This window comes from Mobula hypostoma, chromosome 11 (genome assembly GCF_963921235.1).
Source record: "Mobula hypostoma chromosome 11, sMobHyp1.1, whole genome shotgun sequence".
In the NCBI taxonomy this organism is placed as follows: domain Eukaryota; kingdom Metazoa; phylum Chordata; class Chondrichthyes; order Myliobatiformes; family Myliobatidae; genus Mobula; species Mobula hypostoma.
The window spans coordinates 3,513,142-3,537,825 of record NC_086107.1 but is presented as its reverse complement, the minus strand read 5'-3'; the positions used below and the strand labels follow the sequence as shown (position 1 = coordinate 3,537,825).

Below are 24,684 nucleotides of genomic sequence, written 5' to 3'. Positions count from 1 at the left end.
GTAAAGCAGCCAGCATAATTAAAGACCCCACCCACCCAGACTTTCTCTCTTCTCCCCTCTTCCATCACGATGGTCCACTGTCCTCTCCTATCAGATTCCTTCCTCTCCAGCCCTTTACCTTTCCAACCCACCTGACTTCATCTATCACTTTCTATCTATCCTCCTTCTTGTCCCTTCACCTTCTTATTGTGGTGTCTTCCCCCAATGAAGGGTCTCAACCCAAAATATTAACTGTTTATTCATTTTCACAGACGCTGCCCGAGCTGCTGAGTTCCTCCAGCACTTGAATTGTCCCCTAGCAAGATAAAATGGACTCTTGCCCTCACAATCTACCTTGTTATTGACTAGCCCCTTATAATTTGCCTACACAGCACTTTCTCAGTAAATGTTAGACTTTATTCTGCATTCTGTTATTGTTTTACCTTGTACTACCTCAGTGCACTGTGTAATGATTTAATCCTTTGCTAAGAAGAATCATAGTCATGGAAAGACCATGATCGCCTACGTCAACAACATGACACATAACGAACAAATGATTTTATCTGTGTAAACAGTGTGCAAGACAAGCTTTTGTGACAATAATAAACCAAATCCAATCCTTATCTTGGTTCTGCCCTTGATTTCCAATTTCTCCAGCCATAAACAAAAATGCTCTATGGTTACGTAACTGGGACAATCATTCAAATCCCAAATGTAAAGTTGGCTAGTTTCAGCATAGAGTAACTACATTCTCATTTGATATGCTATTGTGCTGTAATCCTTCGGGTGTCCTTCTGGAAGAAATCTGGATCAACACACACAGAATGCTGGAGGAACTCAGCAGGTCAGGCTGTATCTACGGAGTGGAATAAACAGTCAGTGTTTCAGGACGAGGCCCTTCTTCAAGGCCGAAAAGGAAGGGGGCAGAAGCCAGAAGAAGAAAGTCAGGGGACAGACAGTAGGTGAAAGGTGAAAGGTGAGAGGGGAAGGGAGATAAAGTGACAAGCTGGGAGGTAATAGGTGGAAGAGATGAAGGGGTGAAGAAGAGGAGTGTTAGGAGAAGACAGTGGACAATTGTTCCTAATCCTTCCCTCTCCCCCCCCCCCCACCTTCTTATTCTGGCTTCTTCCCCCTTCCTTTTCATTCTTGATGAAGGGTCTTGGCCAGAAACGTCAACTGTTTATTCCTCTCCATAGGTGCTGCCTGAGCTGCTGAGTTCCTCCAGCTATGTGTGTGTGTGTTGCTCGGGATTTCCAGCTTCTGCACAGAACCTCTGTGTCAATGAAGAAACCTCAAGGAGGCCACCAGATGGCACCCTGTGCAGGCAGGAAGCCGATGACAGCCAAGAGCTCCTGACCAGGACAGGAAAACTCCAGTTTACTGCTGAGCCCAAAGTGAAACTAACTTGATACATCAGTTCCCAAACCTCCCGTAATTGTCTGGAAAAGTACAATGACTACAAGATTAATTTCCAGACATGGTTGCAAGCAAAAACCCAAGTAAAAATAATCATCTTCTTTGGAATTTTTTATTACATAATCTAAATCAGGATTGGAGTTATATAGTAGAGCACAAATGCAAATATAAATATATAGCAATAAATAATGAAAACATGAAATAACAAGATAAAGAGCCCTTAAAGTGAGATCATTGGTTGTGGGAACATCTCAATGGATGGGCAATTGAGTGTAGTTATCCCCTTTTGTTCAGGAGCCTGATGATGGAGGAGTAGTAACTGTTCCTGAACCGAGTGGTACGAGTCCTGAGGCCCTTGTACCTTCTAGCTGATGGCAGCAGTGAGAAGAGAGTATGACTTGGGTGGTGGGGGTCCCTGATAGTGGATTCTGCTTTCCTGCGACAGTATTTCACGTAGATGTGCCCCGTGGTGGGGAGGGCTTCTCATCAAGGGGTTAACAGTGGGAAAGGTGAGCAGTTTCAAGTTCCTGGGTGTCGGCATTTCTGAATACCCATCCTGGGCCCACATCAGCGGCTCTATCTCCTTAGGAGTTTGAGGAGACGTTTTATGTCACCCATCAGGCTCCTGAACCGGTACAGGTAACTTCACTCACTTCAACACTGAACTGATCCCACAACCTACAGACTCCCTTTCAAAGGCACTACAGCATTACTTACTTATTACTTTCTCTTTAAAGAATTTTCAGTTTGTCTTTTACACACTGGATGTTTGTCAGTCTTTGTGTGTAGTAGTTTTTCATTGATTCTATTGTATATTTGTTCAACTGTGAATGCCCTAAGAAAATGAATCTCGGTGTTGTATGTGGCACGATCAAGATTGTTTAAATTCATTTCCCATACACAAGTATAAAGGAGAACGAAACAATTGTTATTCCCAGTCTGATGCAGCACAAAAAAACACAATAAATAAAGAACACAATAATAATAAAAATACACAAGATAGCTAATATACACGAGACAACGGGGTGACCCATTGGGGCACCCTTTGACAGAAGGGTAGTGCAGTCTGATGTGACCAGAATGAACATTAAATTTTTCTGAATGCTATTGCTATCTCTTTGATTTGGAAATTAAAGAAGAAAAACTCAGCTTATTAAAGAAGAAAGACACACAGCAAGACAAATATGTGATCAGAATGAACATTAAATATCCATGAAGTAAATTTGAAGGAATCGGGCTTGCTGGGTCAGGTCTGGAATTAAATGTCCGATGTAATGATGGATTTGGCTTTGAATAATCACAGAAGGATTCCATCGATTCCGAGTTGGAATGACTTCTTTGGCACCAAAGGATGTCATTTGGAAGAGGCAATTGTATTGTCTGATGTTCTTCCTGAACTCGTTTGCATTAGGTTCATAACTGCTGTACAAATTGAGGAGTTCATTAGGTAGAGGCTGCAAATTGCCTATCCTGACCTTTCCCTTGATACAGCAGAAATGTGTGGTTTCTCCAGTGAATAGGAAGGCACAACAGTGAGGGCAAACTCTCGTCATTGAACCAACATCAGCAGAAATGTGACGGTATGCCAGTCGTGCATTTTGCCTTACTCTTTCTCTGTCGAGGTATTGTCGTTGAAAGCGGCCATTGTCGTCTTCAGCAACTCTCGCAATAATTACTCTGTGCCACATATTCTCGAGTTGATCTTTCCTCTTCTCCCATGTCTCTTCCTCTCTCCTCCTTCTCTGCCTGTTTTTGTCATTCTGGAGACGCGCAGCCCTTTCATCCTTCATCTCTTCATCTCTTCTACCGTTTGTTCTTTCTCTCTGATCCTGGAGTCGTGCGGCCTTGGCCTGATCGGATTCGTGTTCTCTCCTCCATCTGTGCCTACTGTTGTCATTTTGGAGACGTGCATGCCCCTCCTCTGTCTCGTCTTCTCTCATCTTTTTTGTCCTGACTCTTTGATCCTGGAGTCGTGCGGCCCTGGCCTCATCCGATTGTTGTTCTCTCCCTCTCCTTGCCGCTTCCCGACGATGTTTGGTGTCATCTCTTGACCATATTGTTCCCCTTCTCTTTCCACGCGGCATTATTAGGATATCCATATACTTTTATCCTAATGCTCAATAGACGATAGGAAGCAGTAACACAAAAGCCTCCAAACTGCTGAGGCTGGCCGTGCACATGCGTCGGGCTGTGGCGTCGCGGTCTCCATGGAAGGTGGAAGCCGCTCTGTTTGCATCGTGAGGCGCTGCTGAGGCTGGTCGTGTGCATGCGTCGGGCTGTGGCGTCGCGGTCTCCATGGAAGGTGGAAGCGGCTCTGTTTGCATCGTGAGGCGCTGCTGAGGCTGGTCGTGTGCATGCGTCGGGCTGTGGCGTCGCAGTTTCCATGGAAGGTGGAAGCGGCTCTGTTTGCATCGTGAGGCGCTGCTGAGGCTGGCCGTGCACATGCGTCAGGCTGTGGCGTCCTGATTTCGGTGACGGCCAATCAGGTCTCGGGTGATTTTTGGCAAATGAGCAATTTTATACGAATATATAACCCTGAACTTTGCCTGCATTCTGTAAGTTAGCACATTTTAATTCGATTTAGCCAAAAAAAGAAGTGCCGGTGTAATGCACCGTTTGAGCTAATTGGAGGTCACAAACAGACAAACAGAGCATGAGAGGTTCAGTAGTATATAGCAGGGATCCCCAATCTTTTTCGTATTGCGGACCGGCCAATGGACGAGAGTAGCAGTCAAATACGTTGTGTTTACCCAGAGAAAGACTACAATGACCATGAAGCCTTGCGCGGGCACCAGCGCGCATGCGTGTACGTTTTTTTTCTACAAATCGTTTTTGGCGATTCTGTTCGGGGGGGGAGGGGGGTCTTAATCACGTCCGGAATATCAGTGATAAGTGGCTAATACACTCAACTTCCTTTCTAAAAAGGTTTATCTAACGAATTTAATATTAAACACACCGCATATTTTCCTCGCATGAATATAGCGATAAGTCAATTGTCAGGGGAGCTTGAAGTAAGTGTTGAACGAACTTCCAGTGGAAGTGGTAGAGGCAGGTTCGATATTATCATTTAAAGTTAACCTGGACAGCTATATGGACAGGAAAGGAATGGTGGGTTATGGGCTGAGTGCAGGTCAGTGGGACTAGGTGAGAGTAGCGTTTGGCACGGACTAGAAGGGCCGAGATGGCCTGTTTCCGTGCTGTAATTGTTATATGGTTATATAAATCAATAGCATCATAACATTTTAAGTAATGTTTGGATATTAAACACAGCACATATTTTCCCAGTATGAACATATAAAATCATTGCAACGCACCAATATCGCTGAATCATTGGGAGCCCTGGGCTTGTTTCCCTGCAATGAGACGGTCCGATTGAGGGGTGATGGGAGACAGCGATACTCGAAGGGGGTTCCTTATGTCCAGTCTATTCCGCAATTTAGTTTTCATTGCATTCATTGCAGAGATATGTTGGAAATGGAAGCGACGTTTTCAGTACCTTCGTGACTATCCCAGGATATTTAGCCTTGACTTTGATCCGGAATGCCGGCAGAGATGTTATGTCAAAAAGTCTTTTCAGCCCGCCGTCATTTGCAAGCTGGAGGAGTTGATCTCCTTCCCGCGCTGACATGGACGACACGCAGGTAATGACCTCGCATGCGTAATGGCTCAACAGTGGCTGTGACAGGGAATAAGGAAAGATGCAGCTGACTCCTATGCCAAATCATATCGCTTCCTCACGGCCCGGTACTGGTCCGCGGCCCAGTGGTTGGGGACCGCTGGTGTATAGATTGCCGTGAAAAAGTACTCAGCCTCCACAACTATTTTCACCTTTTACTGTCTCATTTTCTAAATTTAAAATATATTGAAATAGGATTTTTGAGGTAATCTACAAAACATTGTGCATCATGTCAAATCAAAATAAAATTTCCAAAACCAGTCAACTACTTACTAAAAATGAAAAACCAAAATTGTAATGCTGAGAAGTATCTGTAATTACTGCAGCATCAAGTGCAATTCTGTATACTACCTTACAACTCACCCAGTTTGTTAATGTAAAAAGTTGGAGGATCACCCATTTTCAATAAATACCCCCTCTCTCTGTAAGGTCCAACAGTATGATAGATTTTCAACAGACCAAACCAAAAGTGAAGACGAAAAGCATTCGAGACAAGTCAATGCTTCCCAAAGGAGCACCAGTGTTGGTTAGCAGTGAGGTGGTGATGTTATTTCCAATCTGCACAGACTGTGGTCTTCCAGTGGGGAAGTCAAAGATCCAACTGCAGAGCAAGGTACTGAGACCCAAGTTTTGGAGCTTTTTGTTCAGAACTGTAGGAGTGATTGTGTTAAACACTGAGCTGTAGTCAATAAACAGCAGCCTGATGTAAGTATTAGTGTTGTCCAGGTGAGCCAAGGCTGCTTGAAAAGCCAATGAGATCACAGCTGCTGTAAACCTATTGTAGTGATAGGCAAATTGCTTAGGCAGCTGATTCCAGTCGTTATCAAACTCTCAAAGCACTCATCACGTAGATGTGAGGCTACTGGGTGATAGTCATTAAGGCAGCTCACCCAGCTCTCCTTCGGCACGGATGTGTTTGCTGCTCTTTTCAAGCTGACGGGTACTTCTGAGTGTAGCAATGAGAGATTGAAAACATCCTGGAATACACTCACCAGGTGGTTGGCACAGGTTTTCAGAGTCCTACCAGGTACACCATCACAGCCTGTTGCCTTGTAGGATTCACCCTTTTGAAAGATGTTCTAACACTGGCCTCCGAGACAGAGATCACAGAGTCGCCAGATTCTGCAGGGATCCTCATTAGCTGTAGTTTTATTCTTCCTTTCAAAACGAGCCAAAAAGTCGTTGAACTCGTCTGGGAGTGAAGGAAGCTTCACTACCATTCACGATGCTGGGTTTCGCTTTGTACGATGTAATGGCCTGCAAACCCTGCCGGACTGGACGTGCATCTGATTTCGCCTCTAACCGCAATTGGAATTGTTCGTTTGCTCTTGAGATAGTCTTCGACAAATCATACCTGGCCTTCTTACACAGTCCTGGATCACCAGACTTGAATGCCACAGATCTAGCCTTCAACAGACTACGGATCTCCTGATTCATCCACATTTTTGATCTGGATATGTCCATTAAGTTCTCGTAGGCACACACTTATCCACACAATTGGTCGTTGTAATTTACAGTGACCAATTAACCTACTAACCAATGTGTTTTTGGACTGTGGGAGGAAACCGGAGGACACTCACGCACACACGGGAAGGAACAGGCAAATTTGCTTACAGAGGATGCCAGAATTGAACACCAAACTCTGATGGCTCGAGCTGGTATAGTATCGCACTAACCGCTAACTGGAACCAGAGTAGCAATTAGTTCATTCTCCTTTACACTGCGTACTGGAAATGACATTAAACAATCTTGAATTCTCAAGCCCAGCATTTTGCTATCTGTTCCTTACTGTCCTTCACTAACGGGGCTATGTCAGCAGAGTTGACTGCAACTTGGGATCAAACCTTGTGGAAGATTAGTGGAACAAATGTGTTTAATACCAACAATCTGATCGTTTCTCAATATTACCTACATCCGTGTCCATTACAGATTTATCTGCATCACCATCTGATACAGGGTGGGGGCTACTGGACAGAATTGTAGTATGCTGCATACAGTTGTAAAATTAGTCAGCTCCATCATGGGTACTAGCCTCCGTAGTATCTAAAACGTCTTCAAGGACTGGTGCCTCATTAAGGACCCCTCCATCACCCAGGTCATAACTTGTTCTCATTGCTACCATCAGGAAGCTAGATACAGTAGTGTGAGGACACACACTCAATGATTCAGGAACAGCTTTGGTCTCTCTGCCATTTGATTTCTAAATAGACACTGAATCCATGAACACTACCTTACTACTTTTTTAAAGTTCCGTTTTTTTGCCCCACTTAGTTTAGCTATTTAATAGAAATATATATAATTACTATAATTCTGTTTTTAAAATATATTTATCATGTATTGCATTGTACTCAAGCCACAAAGTTCACAAATTTCACAACACGTGCTGGCGATTTTAAACCTGATTCTGATTATTTGCAAAATCCCAAATGCCTTGATGAATCACATCACCAGGTTGCCAGCCTAATCGTTAATGCACTTTAACCCTACATCATATGAACATTTGCAGGTATACATGTTTGTATTTATATTCAGGTTCTAATAAACCTTACTGAGACAAATGCTCATTAAACTTTATCCAATGAGTAACTGATGTCCTTTCAAGTACAGCTTTCTCAATGCTGAGGACACATGGTTAGAAAGGAGTAACATACTGAGTTTAAATCTGTAAGATCTAGGAGCAGAATGAGGCCATTTGGCCCATTGAGTCTGTTCTGCCATCTCATCATGGCTGATTGATTTCCCTCTCAGCCCCAATCTCCTGCCTTCTCCCCGTATCCCTTCATGCCCTGACTCAGCAAGAATCTATAAAACTCGGCCTTAACATATGTAAAAACTTGGACTCCACAGCCGCCTGTGGCAAAGAATTCCACAGATTCACCACTCTCTGGCTAAATAAATTCCTCTTCATCTCTGTTCTAAATGTACATCTATCTGTTCTGAGGCTACGTCCTCTGGTCAAGACAAATTTCTACAGATGTCCCGTGGAAACATTCTGACTGGGTGCATCACAGCCTGGTGTGGAAACTCCAGTGCCGGGTGCTTTAGAGAATGGTGGTTCCATCGTGGGTACAGCTCTCCCTGCCATTCTGACTCTTTACAAAGTAAATTTTTATTGAAGTACATATACGTCACCATAGACAACCCTGAGATTCATTTTCTTGCATCCATAATAGAATAATAACCATAATACAATCAATGAGAGACCTCACCAACTTGGGTGTTCAACCAGCATGCAAAAGACAGCAAACTGTGAAAATACTTAAAGAAATAATAATAATAATAAATAAAGAAGAATTAAATATTAGAAGCATGAGAAGAAGAGTCCTTGAACGTTGCATCACGGTCTGGTATGGAATTGCAAGAGGCTATCAGGACTCAGACATGGATACAGCTCCCCCCACCATTCTGACTCATTACATCGCACTCCATTGTGGTAACTCCAATGCACACAACACTAGAGGCCACAGAGAGCAGTGACTCAGCCTGTCCCACCATGGATACAGCTCTCCACACCACCAAGGATGTCTCAGGAAGCCAACACGCAAGATTATAGACTCCCACCATCCAGGCCTCACACTCCTCCCAATGCTGCCAACAGGTAGCAGGTACGGGAGCCCAACAACCTCAAGTTTCAACAGTAGCTTCTTCCCCCACTGTCACATGAAAAACCTTAATTCAACATTGGAATTGATTTTCCTCAGCTTGCAGTAATGTCCATGTCTATTTTGCTGTGTTAGTTATGCACAATTTATGTTCAGTTTTTATGTAATTACCTAGAATGCACTGTCAGGGATGGTGGTGGATGCAAATAAGATAAAGGCATTCAAGCAGCTCTTTGAAAATGCTGGAAAAAAGGGAGATAGAAGGTACAGGAGCCTCGGAACTCACACCACCAGGTTCAGGAACAGTTACTACCTCTCAACCATCAGGCTCTGGAATCACTCAAGATAACTTCACTCGCCCCATCACTGAACTGTTCCCACAACGTATGGATTCACTTTAAGGACTCTTCATCCCATGTTCTCAATATTTATTATTTATTTATTTATTATTTGTTTTTCTTTAATTTTATATTTGCACAGTTTGTTGTCTATTGCACAATGGTTGTTTCTCTTGTGCGTGGTTTTTCGATTCAGTTGTGCTTCTTTGTACTTACCGTGAAAGCTTGTGCGAAAGTGAATCTCAGGCTGGTATGGGGAGACGTGATGTTTGATGATAAATTTACTTTGAACTTTGTGCAGGCTAAGGGAATTGGTTTAGTTAGGTGTTTAATTAGTACATCATGGGCTACAGGGCCTGTTCCTCAGTTGTGTTCTTTGAATCTGGGTTTACGATTCCTGACACATCCGAGACTTCTTCCAAGGTTTATAAAAGAACTGAGAAGGTTGGCAGAGAAAATGCTGCAGTGAGTGCACTGTTCTCTCTGAGCTGGACAAGTCCCAGCTGCGCAGTAACTGAAAAGCTCTCACGTACATAGCCTTTGTTGCCACACAGCTGAAATTTTCTTTTATGTAAACTTAATTATGAAATTATGCTAATATGATTTTGAAATCTACATTAATATAATTGTAGTTACAATACTGTGCAAATGTATATATAGCTAAGACTTTTGCACAGTACCGTAGTAATTTTATGCTGTGCATTGTACCGCTGCCACAAATACAAATTTCATGACGTACGTGAGTGATGATAAACCTGATTCTGATCTGGGTCTCTATTGTGAACTGAGAGTGGGAAGGGGCAGGGAGAGGGGAATCAGGGTGAGGAAAAGGAGAAGGGAGAGGAGAGGGAGCAGGAAGCACCAGATAGACATTCTATAGTGATCAATAAACCAATTGTTTGGAATCAAATGACTTTGCCTGGTGTCGCAGGGCTGGGTGTATCTGCACCCATGCCACCCTCTGCCCCTGGCACTCCTTCTCTGCCACCTGTCCCACACCCCTCTCATGGTGCTCCACCTTCACCATTTCCAATATCCTTTGCACCTGACAATTTACAAACTCGCTCTCTGCTCTACGTTGATCAATACAGTACTGTGCAACAGTCTTTGACACCCTAGCTATACTAGGGAAGCTAGTGACTGAGTCTTTTGCACAATATTGTACCCTGTAATTTTATGTTAATTAATATAATCCATATATCTTCTAAATGACAAATGTACCACAACTTTTACTTTGAAACAGTTTAGAGCTTCAATGTATTTACATTGTCAGTGTTTCAAGTAACAACACTGTTACAAATTGTAACAATAAACACAGATTGGAAGTTGGACGCCCATTGTTAATAAAGCACCGGCCCACTTCATGCCGATGCCATCTAGTCAAAACATTTTACTTTTGCCATTGTGCCTGTCAGTTGTTCTTTCTGCCTGACATTGTTTACTTATGTTGTGAGTTGTGGTTTATGTTTTTTGATGTACATATTACAAAACAAAACATTTAAAGTGATGCAGAGTTTTCAGGCCACGTAAAACTTTCCTGCTCAGAGCAATGGTTGGTCTACACAGCTGTGGAAAAATGAGAGGGAATTTTGAGTGAGTGCCTCAAGCATGGTCTCCTGGTATGAGTGGAAATCCAGGAAAGCTTTGGCACTATTTGTCTATGGGGGGGTGGGGTGTGGAGAGAGGGGGATCCCACCACCAAGTACATCTTTCCCTCTCCCCACTTTCTGCAGGGATCGCTCCCAACACAACTCCCTTGTCCATTCCTCCCTCCCCACTGATCTCCCTCCAGGCACTTATCCTTGCAAGCAGAACAAGTGCTACACCTGCCCCTACACCTCCTCCCTCACTACCATTCAGAGCCCCAAACAAACAAACTTCCAGGTGAGGTGACCTATGCGAGTCTGTTGGGGTTGTATACTTCGTCCAGTGCGCACAGTGTGGCCTCCTGTATATTGGAGAGACCCAACGTAGACTGGAAGACCGCTTCACCAAACACCCACACTCCGTCCGCCAGAAGAAGCAGGATTTCCCAGTGGCCACCCATTTTAATTCCACTTCTCATTCCCATTCCAATATGTCCATCCATGGCCTCCTCAACTATCATTTAGGTTGGAGGAACAACACCTTATATTCCGTTTGAGTAGCCTCCAAACTGATGGCATGAACATTGATTTCTTGAACTTTGGTAATGACCTACCCCCCCCATACACCTTCACTATTCCCCATCCCCTTTTCCCTCTCTCACCTTAACTCCTTGCCTCCCTCTGGTGCTCCTCCCCACTTTTCTTTCTTCCATGGCCTTCTGTCCTCTCCTATAATACTCCCCTTCTCCAGTCCTGTATCCCTTTCACCAATCAACTTCCTAGCTCTTTATTTCATCCCTCCTCCTCCCGATTTCACCTATCAGCTTGCGTTTCTCTCCCCTCCCCCAACATTAAGTCTACCTCTCAACTTTTTTCCCCTCCAGTCCTGCCATGCGATCTTGGCCTGAAACTTTGTACTTTTTTGCATAGATGCTGCCTGTCCTGCTGGGCTCCTCCAACATTTTGTGTGGTGTTGCTCGTACTTCCAGCATCTGCAGATTTTCTCCTGTTTGTGTATGGGGGGGGGGGGGTCAGGTGTCAGAAGTAGGTTCTTTACACAGAGACCGGTGGTTGCATGCAACACCTTGTCAGGGGTGGTGGCATAGGCAGATACGTTAGGGACGTTCAACAGGCGCTTTGAAAGGCACATGGATGATAGAACAATGGAGGGCTATGTGGAAGGGAAGGGTTAGATGATCTTAGAGTAGGTTAAAAAGTCAACACAACATCATGGGCCAAAGGGCCTGTTCTGTGCTGTAGTGTTCTATTATCCCTAGTTGTCCTATTCACAATGTACTGTATTGTTGCTGCAAAATGACCTTTTCCAGGGCATTTATACCCTGGGTATGTATGTCCATGACAAAAAAAAGCTGGCTTGCCATTTCCTTCCTCTGGGCAGTGTCTTTACAAGACAGGTGACCTCAGCCATTATCAATACTCTTCAGAGATTGTCTGCCTGGCATCAGCGGTCGCATAACCAGGACTTGTGATGTGCACCAGCTGCTCATACGACTGTCCACCACCTGCTGCCATGGCTTCACGTGACCCGGGGTGACCTGCAGGCTAGCAGAGGGAAGGAGCTCCTTACACCGCCTTTGGTAAAGATGTATCTGCACCCTGTCACCCTGTTCTTAGATAAGAGACCCAAAGGTCCTCACAACACTCTCAAGTGCGGTCTGACCAATGCCTTCTACTTACACACAGAAACATACCCTCACTTAGCCTGACCTGTCAATACACATGTACACACTTTACCAGATTCCTACATTACTGCAACAACGTATTTGTTTATCCTCATCATTTTACCAAAGGGGTTTTGTGTTAACATCAAAGAATTCTCTCCTAATTCCTGGCACTGTAAATTTTTAACCTGCACACTGCTGAAATGAGGTGTGCTGTTGTCAAGCTTTTTGCAGTTTAACATTACAGTTCCTTCTGTATCTTTCTAAAAGCTTCTTAGTTTTCCTATAGTAAGTGTCATGCCACTTATATCTGGCTACTTGATAGGTTAATTATTATCACTGGAATTTGTGTTATCTCCAGCCTGAGTATGAGACGACCATGATTGCTTTCTCCTTTGTCATTTCTTTGTCTTCGCAGCTTTTTGTTCATTCTCCACTTTGACGCTCTTAAAACAATCGTAAGCAACAAGTTCCATGCCTGATTCTTGACTTCTGAAAAACTTTTGGATCACAAGCGTATCAGGATCTAATAAAACCGAAGATGTTCAAAACTCTGGAGTGGGACATTGTTGGATCTTCATTGTCAGTTTATTTGCAGTTTAACAATTAATTGCCTGCTTGTACAAGTAACTGTTTAGTATTCTTCCTAGTGGCCACAGTATGTATATGCATGTGGGTATATTGGTATGATTCTGAAAGGGTCTGGAAGCTTCTCTGGTAGTGCCTTATTGTTTTCATTGATGGGTTCTTATCTGTGAATCTGAATGGAGTTTTCTTATCTATGTGTGGATAAAAACAGCTGCTCCATGTTGGGTGCCATCTTTTGTCTGTCCTGCAGTCTGCTACTAGTTTCTGCCTTTATCACTGTCCATTTTCAATTCTCTCTTTGTTCTATTAACGCTTAATAAAATGATTATGAGGCAACAAGTTTTGACTTCCAAAAGAACATAGAAACATAGAAAAACAACAGCACAATACAGGCCCTTTGGTGCATGATGCTGAGCCGAACATGTACTTACTTTTGAAATTACCAAGGGTTACCCATAGCCCTCTATTTTCCCAAGCTCCATGTACCTCAGAGCTCCAAGTCTCTTAAAAGACCCTATCGTATCCACCTCCACCCCATTGCCGGCAGCCCATTCCACGCACTCACCACTCTCTGCGTAAAAATTTACCCTTGACAACTCCTCTGTACCTACTTCCAAGCACCTTAAAGCCATGCCCTCTCATGATAGCCATTTTAGCTCTAGGAAAAAGCCTCTGACTATCCACACAATCAATGCCTCTCATTATCTTATACACCTCTATCAGGTCACTTCTCATCCTCCGTTGCTCCAAGGAGAAGAGGCCAAGTTCACTCAACCTATTCTCGTAAGGCATGCTCCCCAATCCAGGCAATGTCCTTGTAAATCTCCTCTGCACCCTTTCTATGGCTTCCACATCCTTCCTGTAGTGAGGCGACCAGAACTGAGCACAGTACTCCAAGTGAGGTCTGACCAGGGTCCCATGTAGCTGTAACATTACCTCTTGGCTCTTAAACTCAATCCCACAGTTGATGAAGGCTGATGCACTGTATGCCTTCTTAACCACACAGTCAACCTGCGCAGCAGCTTTGAGTGTCCTGTGGACTCAGACCCCAAGATCCCTCTGATCCTCCACACTGCCAAGAGTCTGACCATTAATACTACATTCTGCCATCATACTTGACCTACCAAAATGAACCACCTCAGACTTATCTGGGTTGAACTCCATCTCCCACTTCTCAGCCCAGTTTTGCATCCTATCGATGTCCCACTGTAACCTCTGACAGCCCTCCACACTATCCACAACACCCCCAACCTTTGTGTCATCAGCAAATTTAATAACCCATTCCTCCACTTCTTCATCCAGGTCACTTATAAAAATCACGAAGAGAAGGGATCGCGAACAGATTCCTGAGGCACACCACTGGTCACCGACCTCCATGCAGAATATGACCCATCTACAACCTCTCTTGACCTGACAAAGGGTCTCGGCCTGAAACGTCGACTGTACCTCTTCCTAGAGATGCTGCCTGGCCTGCTGCATTCACCAGCAACTTTGATGTGCGTTGCTTGAATTTCCAGCATCTGCAGAATTCCTGTTGTTTACAACCTCTCTTTGCCTTCTGTAGGCAAGCCTGTTCTGGATCCACAAAGCAAGGTCCCCTTGGATCCCATGCCTCCTTACTGTCTCAATAAGACTTGCATGGCGTACCTTATCAAATGCCTTGCTGAAATCCATATTCACTACATCTACTGCTCTGCCTTCATCAACGTTTTGAGTCACATCCTCAAAAAATTCAGTCAGGCTCGGAAGGCATGACCTGCCTTTGACAAAGCCATGCTGACTATTCCTAATTATGTTATTCCTCTCCCAATGAAGTAAGACTCACTGGTCTATAATTTCCTGGGCTATCTCTACCCCCTTTCCTGAATAAGGGAACAACATCTGCAACCCTCCAATCCTCCGGAACCTCCCCCATCCTCATTGATGATGCAAAGATCATTGCCAGAGGCTCAGCAATCTCCTCCCTCACCTCCCACAGTAGCCTGGGGTGCATCTTGTCCGGTCCCGGACACTTATCCAACTTGATGCTTTCCAAACACTCCAGCATATCCTCTTTCTTACTGTCTATATGCCCAAACTTTTCAATCCACTCTAAGTCATCCCCACAATCACCAAGATCCTTTTCCGTAGTGAATACTGAAGCAAAGTATTCATTAAGTACCTCAGCTATCTCCTCCAGTTCCATACACACTTTTCCACTGTCACACTTGATTGGTCCATCAGAATCCAACAACATGAACCGTAACCTTTAACCCCACAAGGATGAAAACATGACCAACTGGGCCATGGTAGATAAAACTGGAAAAGAATTCACTGGAGATGGAGTGACGTACATACCCAAAATTTCACTAGGAAAAAGGCATTATGAGGTCCTTTCCCATACAGTTCTTTAAGGCCACCTTTCTTCTCTGGGAACTTATCATAGATTTGGCGAATGTCCACGGATTCGAGCAAGGGGTCATTGTAGGAATGGTTGGTCTGCCCAATATGTACAAAGAGGTGCTTGTTATACTGAAAGAAAAGAGGAAAAGAACAATATTATCATTTCCATAGACACAAATCAAACTCACACAATATCATCTCAAAGTTCATGTAATTCACAGGCCTCGGCTAGTAATTCAAAGAACAGAGGTTCACATTCCGCAGTGGGAGTTAAAAATTGCTGAGAAAAAATATACAGATTTGTATGTATGTCCAGGACAAGGAAGCGGGCAGGGAAAATATCATTGCGGACACAAAAATCCTTACCACTTACCACTACCCACCCAACAAACTGCCTTTCCACAAGCTCCCTTCTGGAAAGCACTATAGGGCTATTAAAACAAAACCTTCATGCCATCTTAAAAGCTTTTTCCCCTCGGTAGTTAGTCTGATCAATGATTCTAGTTAGCCTCCCCACTATCTATTACTCACATCACTGCACAGTAAACACTTTAAACCTGTTATAATGCTGTCTACATTGCAAATACCTGCTGATATTTATGTATTTTTGATTGACTGTAAATTAACAAAATCTAGTGCACCTAGTGCAGGTAATGGACTGCCTTCATACAATGCTTTCAACAATTGCATCCTCCACACTTTCATTTTCATTGTAACATTTAAGATTATTATTGTTACCTTTAAGTTCTTCATAGTTCCCAACTTGTTGGATCTGAGATTTATTTTCATTCTTTTTTAGTTAAACACGCAGCACAGATAAAGCCATTCCCAGCAACCCCTGACCTAAACCTAACCTAATCACAGAACAATTTACACTGACCAATTAACCTACTAACCGGTATGTCTTTAGACTGTGGGAGCAAACTGCAGGACCTAGAGAAAACCCACACATTCCATGCAGGGGGCATACAGACTCCTTAGAGATGACGTTGGAATTGGCCTCTGAACTCCAATGCCCAGAGCTGTATTAACATCACGCTAACCACTCCGCTACCACAGTGCCCAAGTAGTGAAATGGTTTCATTTTCACTCCTGGATCCTTCTGACATCTCCAGCCCCCAAAGCTCGAAACCACAGTGAGCAAAACAGTTCTGAATTGTCTTGTTGCTTATCAGAATCAGAATCACTTTACTGCCACTATGTGAAACATACCAGAATTGACTGTGGTTCAGTGCCAAGCATAAAACACAGGACAATACATAACAGACAATACGACAGCAACCAACAATTTACAAGACAATAGAGCAAACAACTGTAAGTAATCAACAATTAGCAGAATGGCCACATGCACAAACATCAATAATCAAATTTAAATAAATTTGAACATCTAAACACACTTAATAATTACCAACAGGAGGAGGAGAGCTTGAAAGACCATTTAACAGATGTTGTGCAGGGACAGTGAGGGTATCACACCTGAGTGAGTTTTACTGAGAAAAAAATACTATCAATGACAAAAATCACACATGATTCTGGAGGAACTCAGCAGGCCAGGCAGCATCTATGGAAAAGAGTACAGTCAATGTTTCAGGCCAAAACCCTTCAGCTGAAGGCCCGAAACATCAGCTTTACTTTTTTTTTTCCATAGATGCTGCTTGGCCTGCTGAGTTCCTCCATAATTTTGTGTGTGTTGCTTGGATTTCCAGCATCTACAGATTTTCTCAGTGACAAAAATCACTGCTTTTTGAACACAAAAACACACGGAACTGTTGCTATTTATCAACTTAGCTCAAAGTACACTGTGGTGTCTAACAGCCACGCAGGTGCATGAGACTGACACTAGTTAGAGGCTGTTTGGCAACAGCCTCCTGTCTCAATTAAACAGCATAGCGTCCCAAATAATTGAAGGGAATCCCAGCTACTTTCTCAATTAGTTTTTGTCCCAAATGTGGCTGCCCCAGTGAACTGAAATCCACTATACATGTAAATGTATACGGTGAATAAAGTTGGTCCTTGGTATCTGGGGAGCTAGAGGCAAAGCAACTTAAACATCTCAACTGATGAAAGTGAGCAACGTTTGCATCCAAAACTAATCCAGATCCAGGTCAGATTTCCCCCAATTTTCTGCACCCACAAGCTGGTTTTAAATTCTGGTCAGATTCTATTTAGGAGTGTCATGAAATAGTGTCGAACTACGTAAGATTATGAGAGCACAGGAAGAGTAGATAGCTGGTACCTATTCCCCCAGCTCAGAACAACAGTGGGGCAGCCCCGTAGTCCCAGTGATCACTGATTGGGGTTCGATTCCCACCAGTTTCTATAAGATATTTGTACGTTCTCCCCATGATTGTGTAGGTTTCCTCCCTCATTCCAAAGACGTACGGGTTAGGGTTAGTATGTCGTGGGTATGTTATGTTGGTGCTGGAAGTATGGCGACACTTGTGGACTGATCCTCAGACTGTGTTGGTTATTGACAGAAATAATGCATTTCACAATATGTTTCGATGTACGTGTGACAAATGAAGCTAATGTTTTAAAACATGTTACAGAAGCAAGAGTATCGGAAAAATGATGCAGTTCTATAACCAATATCCTTCCTTCTTGAATGTCCCCTCAGGAAGGAAACTTTCCCAGCCTGGGCAGCAACACTGTTCCTTCGTATAAAAATTCTGTATAATTTATGTTTTCTTGTCCAAGCTGCTTATCTGATGCTCTTTGCCTGTGATGTAACCGCAAGTAAGTTTCTTGTTACACCTGTGCACACGTGGATGTGCAGATGACAGTGAACTTGACTCTCAAGGACATTTTCAAAAGGTGATGCCTCAAAAAGGCAGCATCCATCACGAAGGACCCCCATCACCCAGGACATGCCCTCTTCTCATTGCTACCAACAGGAAACAGGCGTCGGTTGTCCATCCTTTCTGACACGGGTGCAGCTTCACCGTGAAAAACCTGTTCCACTGGGGCAGTTCCATTCTTTCAGCCTCAAAAATCTTGGTCCAATGGTACAAAAAACTCGTCACAACTGGAGACTTTGTCGGTGGCAGTGGATAGTAATGATGCCTTCTGTGCCTTGTCATGCCCTTCGCTCTCCACCAAGTGTTGCAGCACAGCCTGCTTGGCCATTGGATTGTGTACTTGGACCGTCAGACGTGGAGCAGAAGTAGGCCATTCAGCTCCACCATTCCATCATGGCTGATCCCAGATCCCACTCAACCCTACAGTTGATCTGATCCGCCCAGTCTGCTGGAACTGGCTTCTCATGCTGGGGTAGGCATGTCCCTATCTCACCGGCGTTGGATGTTCCCCAGCTACCCTCACCTGGTTTAGTCCACCTGTTGAAGCAGTGTACCAGGGTGCGGCCACTGTCACGTGCGAACAGCTACTTGGTGCTGCAGGTGAGAGCTGGGTTGCAGGTGGGAACCAAAGGTGGATGAGCTGACCCTGGGCAGAGCACGGAAAGCCCTCCACCAGAGGTGCTCCCCCCGACCCATCCCCAGGCTCTCCAAACACCGCAGGCGCCTGACGACACACTCAGTGCTTCAGGAACAGCTTCTTCCACCCGCCATCAGATTTCTGAATGGACAATGAACCCATGAACACTACCTCACTTTTGTTTGCTCTCTTTTTGCATTACCAAATTTTTAACAATGAACTCCTCATTGTAATTTACAGTTTTCTATGATTATGCATTGCAACGTGCTGCCTCCACAAAACGCCGTATTTCATAACAACAGCCAGTGTTATTCGATCTGAATCTGGAGTATAATTATGACTTAGTTCCCAATCAAAACAGCTTTACTGGCTTTTTGATATTCGAAAACAGTTTGTAATTCCAACAAAGATTACTTTATTCAATACAAGTATTTTTCGATACAATAACACTTCTGTTTGATCTCACTTTAAGATTAAAAACGGGAAACATTTAAGAGAAGTACACAGATAGGAGGGGTATGAAGGGCTATAGTCTGGTTGCAGGTCGAGGGTCTGGGCAGAATAATAGTTCAGCACAGACTAAATGGGCTGAAGGGCCTATAATGTTCTATAACACTTCCGACATTTAATTCCATTGACGACCAGAATACCAGAGCCAATGGGGGAACCTTCTAAGCTTCAGTTGGTGGAATTATGTCAATGACATTATTGGCACAGTGTTGTTTTTATTTCTATTAATTTATTTAGAGCAGGAGTTCCCAACCTCTATACCATAGACCCCTCCCATTAACCGAGGGGTCTCTGGACCCCAGATTGGGAACCCCTCATTTAGAGACACAGTGTGGAACAACAAGACTCACCATCCAACAGACCACTTATCGAACACTAGCTGAATTACAGGACAATTTACAGTGACCGATTAACCTACAAGACCTTTGAACTTCAGGAGGAAGCCAGAGCACCCAGAGGAAAGCCAAATGGTTCACGGGGAGAACGTACAAACTCCTTACAGATGGTGCTGGAATTGAACTCCAAACTTGGAAACGTCCTGAGCTGTAACAGTGTTGCACTAACCACTAACAGTGTGGCACCCCAATAAAATTCACCCTGCTATTCATTCAGCATAGGACAGTAAGAATGAACAGTTCCACAGAAAGCATTGCGATTGTTGGAACATAACTAATTTCTAAAACCAGCTTGCTTGTGTAAAAAAAAGAGTCGAGGGAACACTTTATAGGCGAGGAGACTGTGTTGCCGTAGATTTTGAACGGCAGAGATTACAAAAGGAGTGTAGGGTTTCTCAGCTGTCGGCAAGACACAGCTAGACATTAAGAACAGCAAATACTGTGGATCTACCCCATCAGTGAGTTGCTCTTTAACAATGGAGCTGGGCTTGTGTCACCTGCTACACCCACTCAGGGAAGAAGACATCAGAGGTGGTGTGTGATCCAACAATTAGTGCAAATGATTGTCTTGGACTTTTTTCTTGTGATCGCAAGACCCTGTTGGACATTGGCACTGCAGAGTACTGCAAGTCCACTTCACCGGTTCATTGGGGAGACAGACGGCATAAGAGCTGCATGGCCTTGGCTGTTGCATGGACTACGCTGCGGGGTTGCCTGTTGATGCCGGACGTGGTGTGGCGTGGCGTGCCAAGCGTCTGGGCTGGACCCTCCTGATGCTGCTCTCTACTGAGAGACGGGCTGGATTGCTGCTCTCTATTGAGTGACGGGCTGGATTGTTGCTCTCTATTGAGGGACGGGCTGGATTGCTGCTCTCTATTGAGTGACGGGCTGGATTGTTGCTCTCTATTGAGGGACGGGCTGGATTGCTGCTCTCTATTGAGGGACGGGCTGGATTGCTGCTCTCTATTGAGGGACGGGCTGGATTGTTGCTCTCTATTGAGTGACGGGCTGGATTGCTGCTCTCTATTGAGGGACGGGCTGGATTGCTGCTCTCTATTGAGGGACGGGCTGGATTGCTGCTCTCTATTGAGGGACGGGCTGGATTGTTGCTCTCTATTGAGGGACGGGCTGGATTGTTGCTCTCTATTGAGTGACGGGCTGGATCGCTGCTCTCTATTGAGTGACGGGCTGGATCGTTGCTCTCTATTGAGGGACGGGCTGGATTGCTGCTCTCTATTGAGTGACGGGCTGGATTGCTGCTCTCTATTGAGGGACGGGCTGGATTGCTGCTCTCTATTGAGTGACGGGCTGGATTGCCGCTCTCTATTGAGGGACGGGCTGGATTGTCGCTCTCTATTGAGGGACGGGCTGGATTGCTGCTCTCTATTGAGGGACGGGCTGGATTGCTGCTCTCTATTGAGTGACGGGCTGGATTGCTGCTCTCTATTGAGTGACGGGCTGGATTGTTGCTCTCTATTGAGGGACGGGCTGGATTGCTGCTCTCTATTGAGGGACGGGCTGAATTGCTGCTCTCTATTGAGGGACGGGCTGGATCGCTGCTCTCTATTGAGTGACGGGCTGGATTGTTGCTCTCTATTGAGGGACGGGCTGGATTGCTGCTCTCTATTGAGTGACGGGCTGGATTGCTGCTCTCTATTGAGGGACGGGCTGGATTGCTGCTCTCTATTGAGTGACGGGCTGGATTGCTGCTCTCTATTGAGGGACGGGCTGGATTGTCGCTCTCTATTGAGGGACGGGCTGGATTGCTGCTCTCTATTGAGGGACGGGCTGGATTGCTGCTCTCTATTGAGTGACGGGCTGGATTGCTGCTCTCTATTGAGTGACGGGCTGGATTGCTGCTCTCTATTGAGGGACGGGCTGGATTGCTGCTCTCTATTGAGGGACGGGCTGAATTGCTGCTCTCTATTGAGGGACGGGCTGGATTGTTGCTCTCTATTGAGTGACGGGCTGAATTGCGGTCCTCTGCAGCTGAGCTACAGCAAGACAAGCTAATTTGCATTAGTCTGCAGCCACACCAGCGAGCGATGTGGAACTGCTGCGGGCTTGGTCTTGCAGAAACATGGCTCTAGGACAACATCCCATGCACCATCAATCTACAGGCCATGACACAGACACTCAGGGCCTTGGGCTATTTTGTTCCTTGTGGCGGTATGCGTTCTGTTATCACAATTAGATGTGCCTTGTGTTGTGTGTGACTGCATGTACTGTGTTTTGCAGCTTGGCCCCAGAGAAACACTCTGTTGCTGGCTATACATGTGTATGGTGGTGACAATTAAACTTGAACTGTTACGATGATCCACAAACCTGAACAAATAGTGAAATACCAGTGGTCCTTCCTGCACGGTTGACCTCAACTTACCGAGTCCGGGTCTCTCTGCTGCTCTAGAAAGGCTGAAAATTCCACAAGTCTAAGTTTCGATGTCCCAATGGAACGGCCTTGCCACGCAGGGACTGAGGGGGTGGGGCCAGCTGAGGACTCGTAACCTGCACACCAAAAAACAGAACAAAACTCTGACTGCTGCACTTTCCACCACTCACTGTAAATGGGTCTCCTTTATCACACATTGGTCAGAATACACCTGGAGCACTGTGAGCAGTTTTGGACCCATATCTAAGCAAGGATCTGATGGCATTGGAGAGGGGTTTATGACGAAACTCCTGGGACTTAAAGGATTTAATATATGTGAAGCATTTGGTAGCTCTGGGTCTGTAATCGGGGAAGTTTAGAAAAGTGAAGGGAGCTCACTGAATATTGAAAGGCTTAGACTCGAAGCCTTCCCAACCTTTGGTCCGCGGGCCCCTTGGATAATGGAAGGATCCATGGCATAAAAAATGTATAGTCCAAATTGACTGGATGTGGAGAGGATGTTCCCTATAGTGGGAGATGAACTAGTACCAGACGGGCAGCCACAGAATACAAGGACACCCCACCAGAACAAGGATGAAGAGGAATTTCTTCAGCCAGAGGGGGCCAATTCAGTGGAATTCACTGTTACGGACAGCTGTGGAGACCAAGTCGTTGGGAATGTAACGTGAAGGCTGATAGGTCCTTGATCCAGATGGGATAACTTCACTCAGCAAAACAATGAACTGTTCCCACAACCCATGGACTCATTTTCACAGACTCTTCATCTCAAGTTCTCGATATTTATTGCTTTTAATTGTTACTTTGTACTTACTGTGAATGCCCGCAAGACAGATCAATCCCAGGTTAGTACATGGTGACATATATGTACTTTGATAATAAATTTACTCTGAACTTTGAACAGGGTTGAGATGGAAATTGAATTAGCCGTGATTGAATGGCAGAGTAGAATTGATGGGTCGAACAGATGAATTCTGTTCCTTTCTCTTATGCCGTCCATATCACAGTACAGCCTGCACTGGCAACGTAACAAAACCATTGGACTCTATGCCTCCCAACAAGTCTGTGATACTTCACCCAGTTGTGTCAAGCGCCAAAGCACCCATGTAGATGGGTCTTGTTGGATTGGAATTCTTGATTGTTACATTCTTGGCAGTTTAGTAATTAATTACCTGCTAGTTCTTTATTATAACTACTTATATGCATTTAATTTGTTTGGTATATTTCCTAGTGGTCACAGTATGTAGATGCAATTGTTCACTGTGCCCCGAGTGGTCACAGTTCTTTGCATCATTCTGGAAAGTTCTGGAAACTTCTCTGGTGCTGCACTATTTGAAAGGGGGTATCTGATTGGCTGACTCTTATCTACAAATTTGAATGGAATTTTCTTATTTATGTGGTATAGAAAGAGCTGACTACACAGCAGCATGGTCTTTCTCTGATTCTCTCTCCCTTCACTCACTAGTCTCTACTCCTGCCACTGTCCATTTTCCATTTTATTTGTTCTATCAACGCTTAATAAAGCAATCATGAAGCAACAAGTTTTGCGCCTTTTCCTGACTTCCAAAAGAAGTTAGATTAAAAACTTTGGAATCCAATTATGTTTTAGATTAGCAGATGGTGGCTGCCAGTCACAACCAGGACCTGACACTGATCCATCATATAAGGCTTGCATCACTGAAAGCGTATATCAACTTTGTTATCAGTTGAAACCACCATAGAGAATGTATAGAATGTACAGACCATAGAGAACGTACAGAACATACAGACAGTAGAGAACATACAGTCATGAACAACAGATAGATGAGAAAGATTACAGAACGCAGGGAATGTACAGACCATATAGAATGTAGACAACATACAGACCATAGAGATGGTATAGAATGTAGTCATGAAAGATGTACAGAAAGAGAAAAATGTACAGAGCATATAGAAAGTAAGATCATGAAAGACAGTGACGAGAAAGATGAACAGAAAATAGAGAACGAACAGAATAAGAAAGGTAGAAACATGGAGAGAAAGTAGAGTTGGGTGAAGAGAGGCAAAGAAAATGAAAGGGGTGACAATGGAGGGGGTGAAGGAATGGAGTGAGGGCACAGGAATGGAGATGGGACGAGGGAATGGAGAGGAGGTGAGGGAACAGAGGTGGGGCGAAGGAATAGAGGTGGGGCGAGAGAACGGAAATGGGCGAGGGGACGCAGATGGGCGAGGGGACGCAGATGGGCGAGGGGACAGAGATGAGCGAGGGAAAGAAGATGGGGTGAGGAAATGGAGAGGAGGCGAAGGAACGGAAATGGGGTGATGAGGTAAGGGAACGGAGTTGGGGCAAGGGAATGGAGATGGAATAAGGGAACGGAGAGGAGGCTAGGGAATGGAAATGGAGTGATGGGGCGAGGGAATGGAGATGGGGTGAGGGAACGGAGATGGAGCAAGGGAACAGAAAGAGAATGAAGGAATGGAGAGGGGGCGAAGGAGGAGTGGGGCCGAGGGGAAGAGGGAGTACAGCGGATGAAAGGGAGTAGTGAGGGATGAGGGGGTGAGTGACGGAGAAAGGGATGAGAGCTGGTGAGGGATAAGGGGGGTGAGGGATGGGAGTGAGAGATGGGGGTGAGAGATGGGGGTGAGAGATAGGGGGTGAGAGATAGGGGTGAGAGATAGGGGGTGAGGGATGGGGTGGGGGATGAGGGATGGGGTGAGGGATGGGGGTGT

At 44.8% G+C, this 24,684-nt stretch overlaps 1 protein-coding gene across 4 annotated transcripts in view; it reads right to left on the bottom strand.

The window, feature by feature from the left end:
* The window catches only part of LOC134353556 (transcriptional enhancer factor TEF-1), a 326,595-nt gene that overhangs the window by 14,801 nt on the left and 287,110 nt on the right, over nucleotides 1-24,684 (bottom strand). For all 4 annotated transcript variants that reach the window (XM_063061583.1, XM_063061584.1, XM_063061585.1 and 1 more), the window contains 2 exons: nucleotides 21,970-22,094; nucleotides 15,205-15,378 (listed from right to left, as the gene is read on the bottom strand). In XM_063061583.1, coding sequence (XP_062917653.1) covers nucleotides 15,205-15,378; nucleotides 21,970-22,094 — 299 coding nt within the window. The remainder of the gene's footprint in view (nucleotides 1-15,204; nucleotides 15,379-21,969; nucleotides 22,095-24,684) is intronic.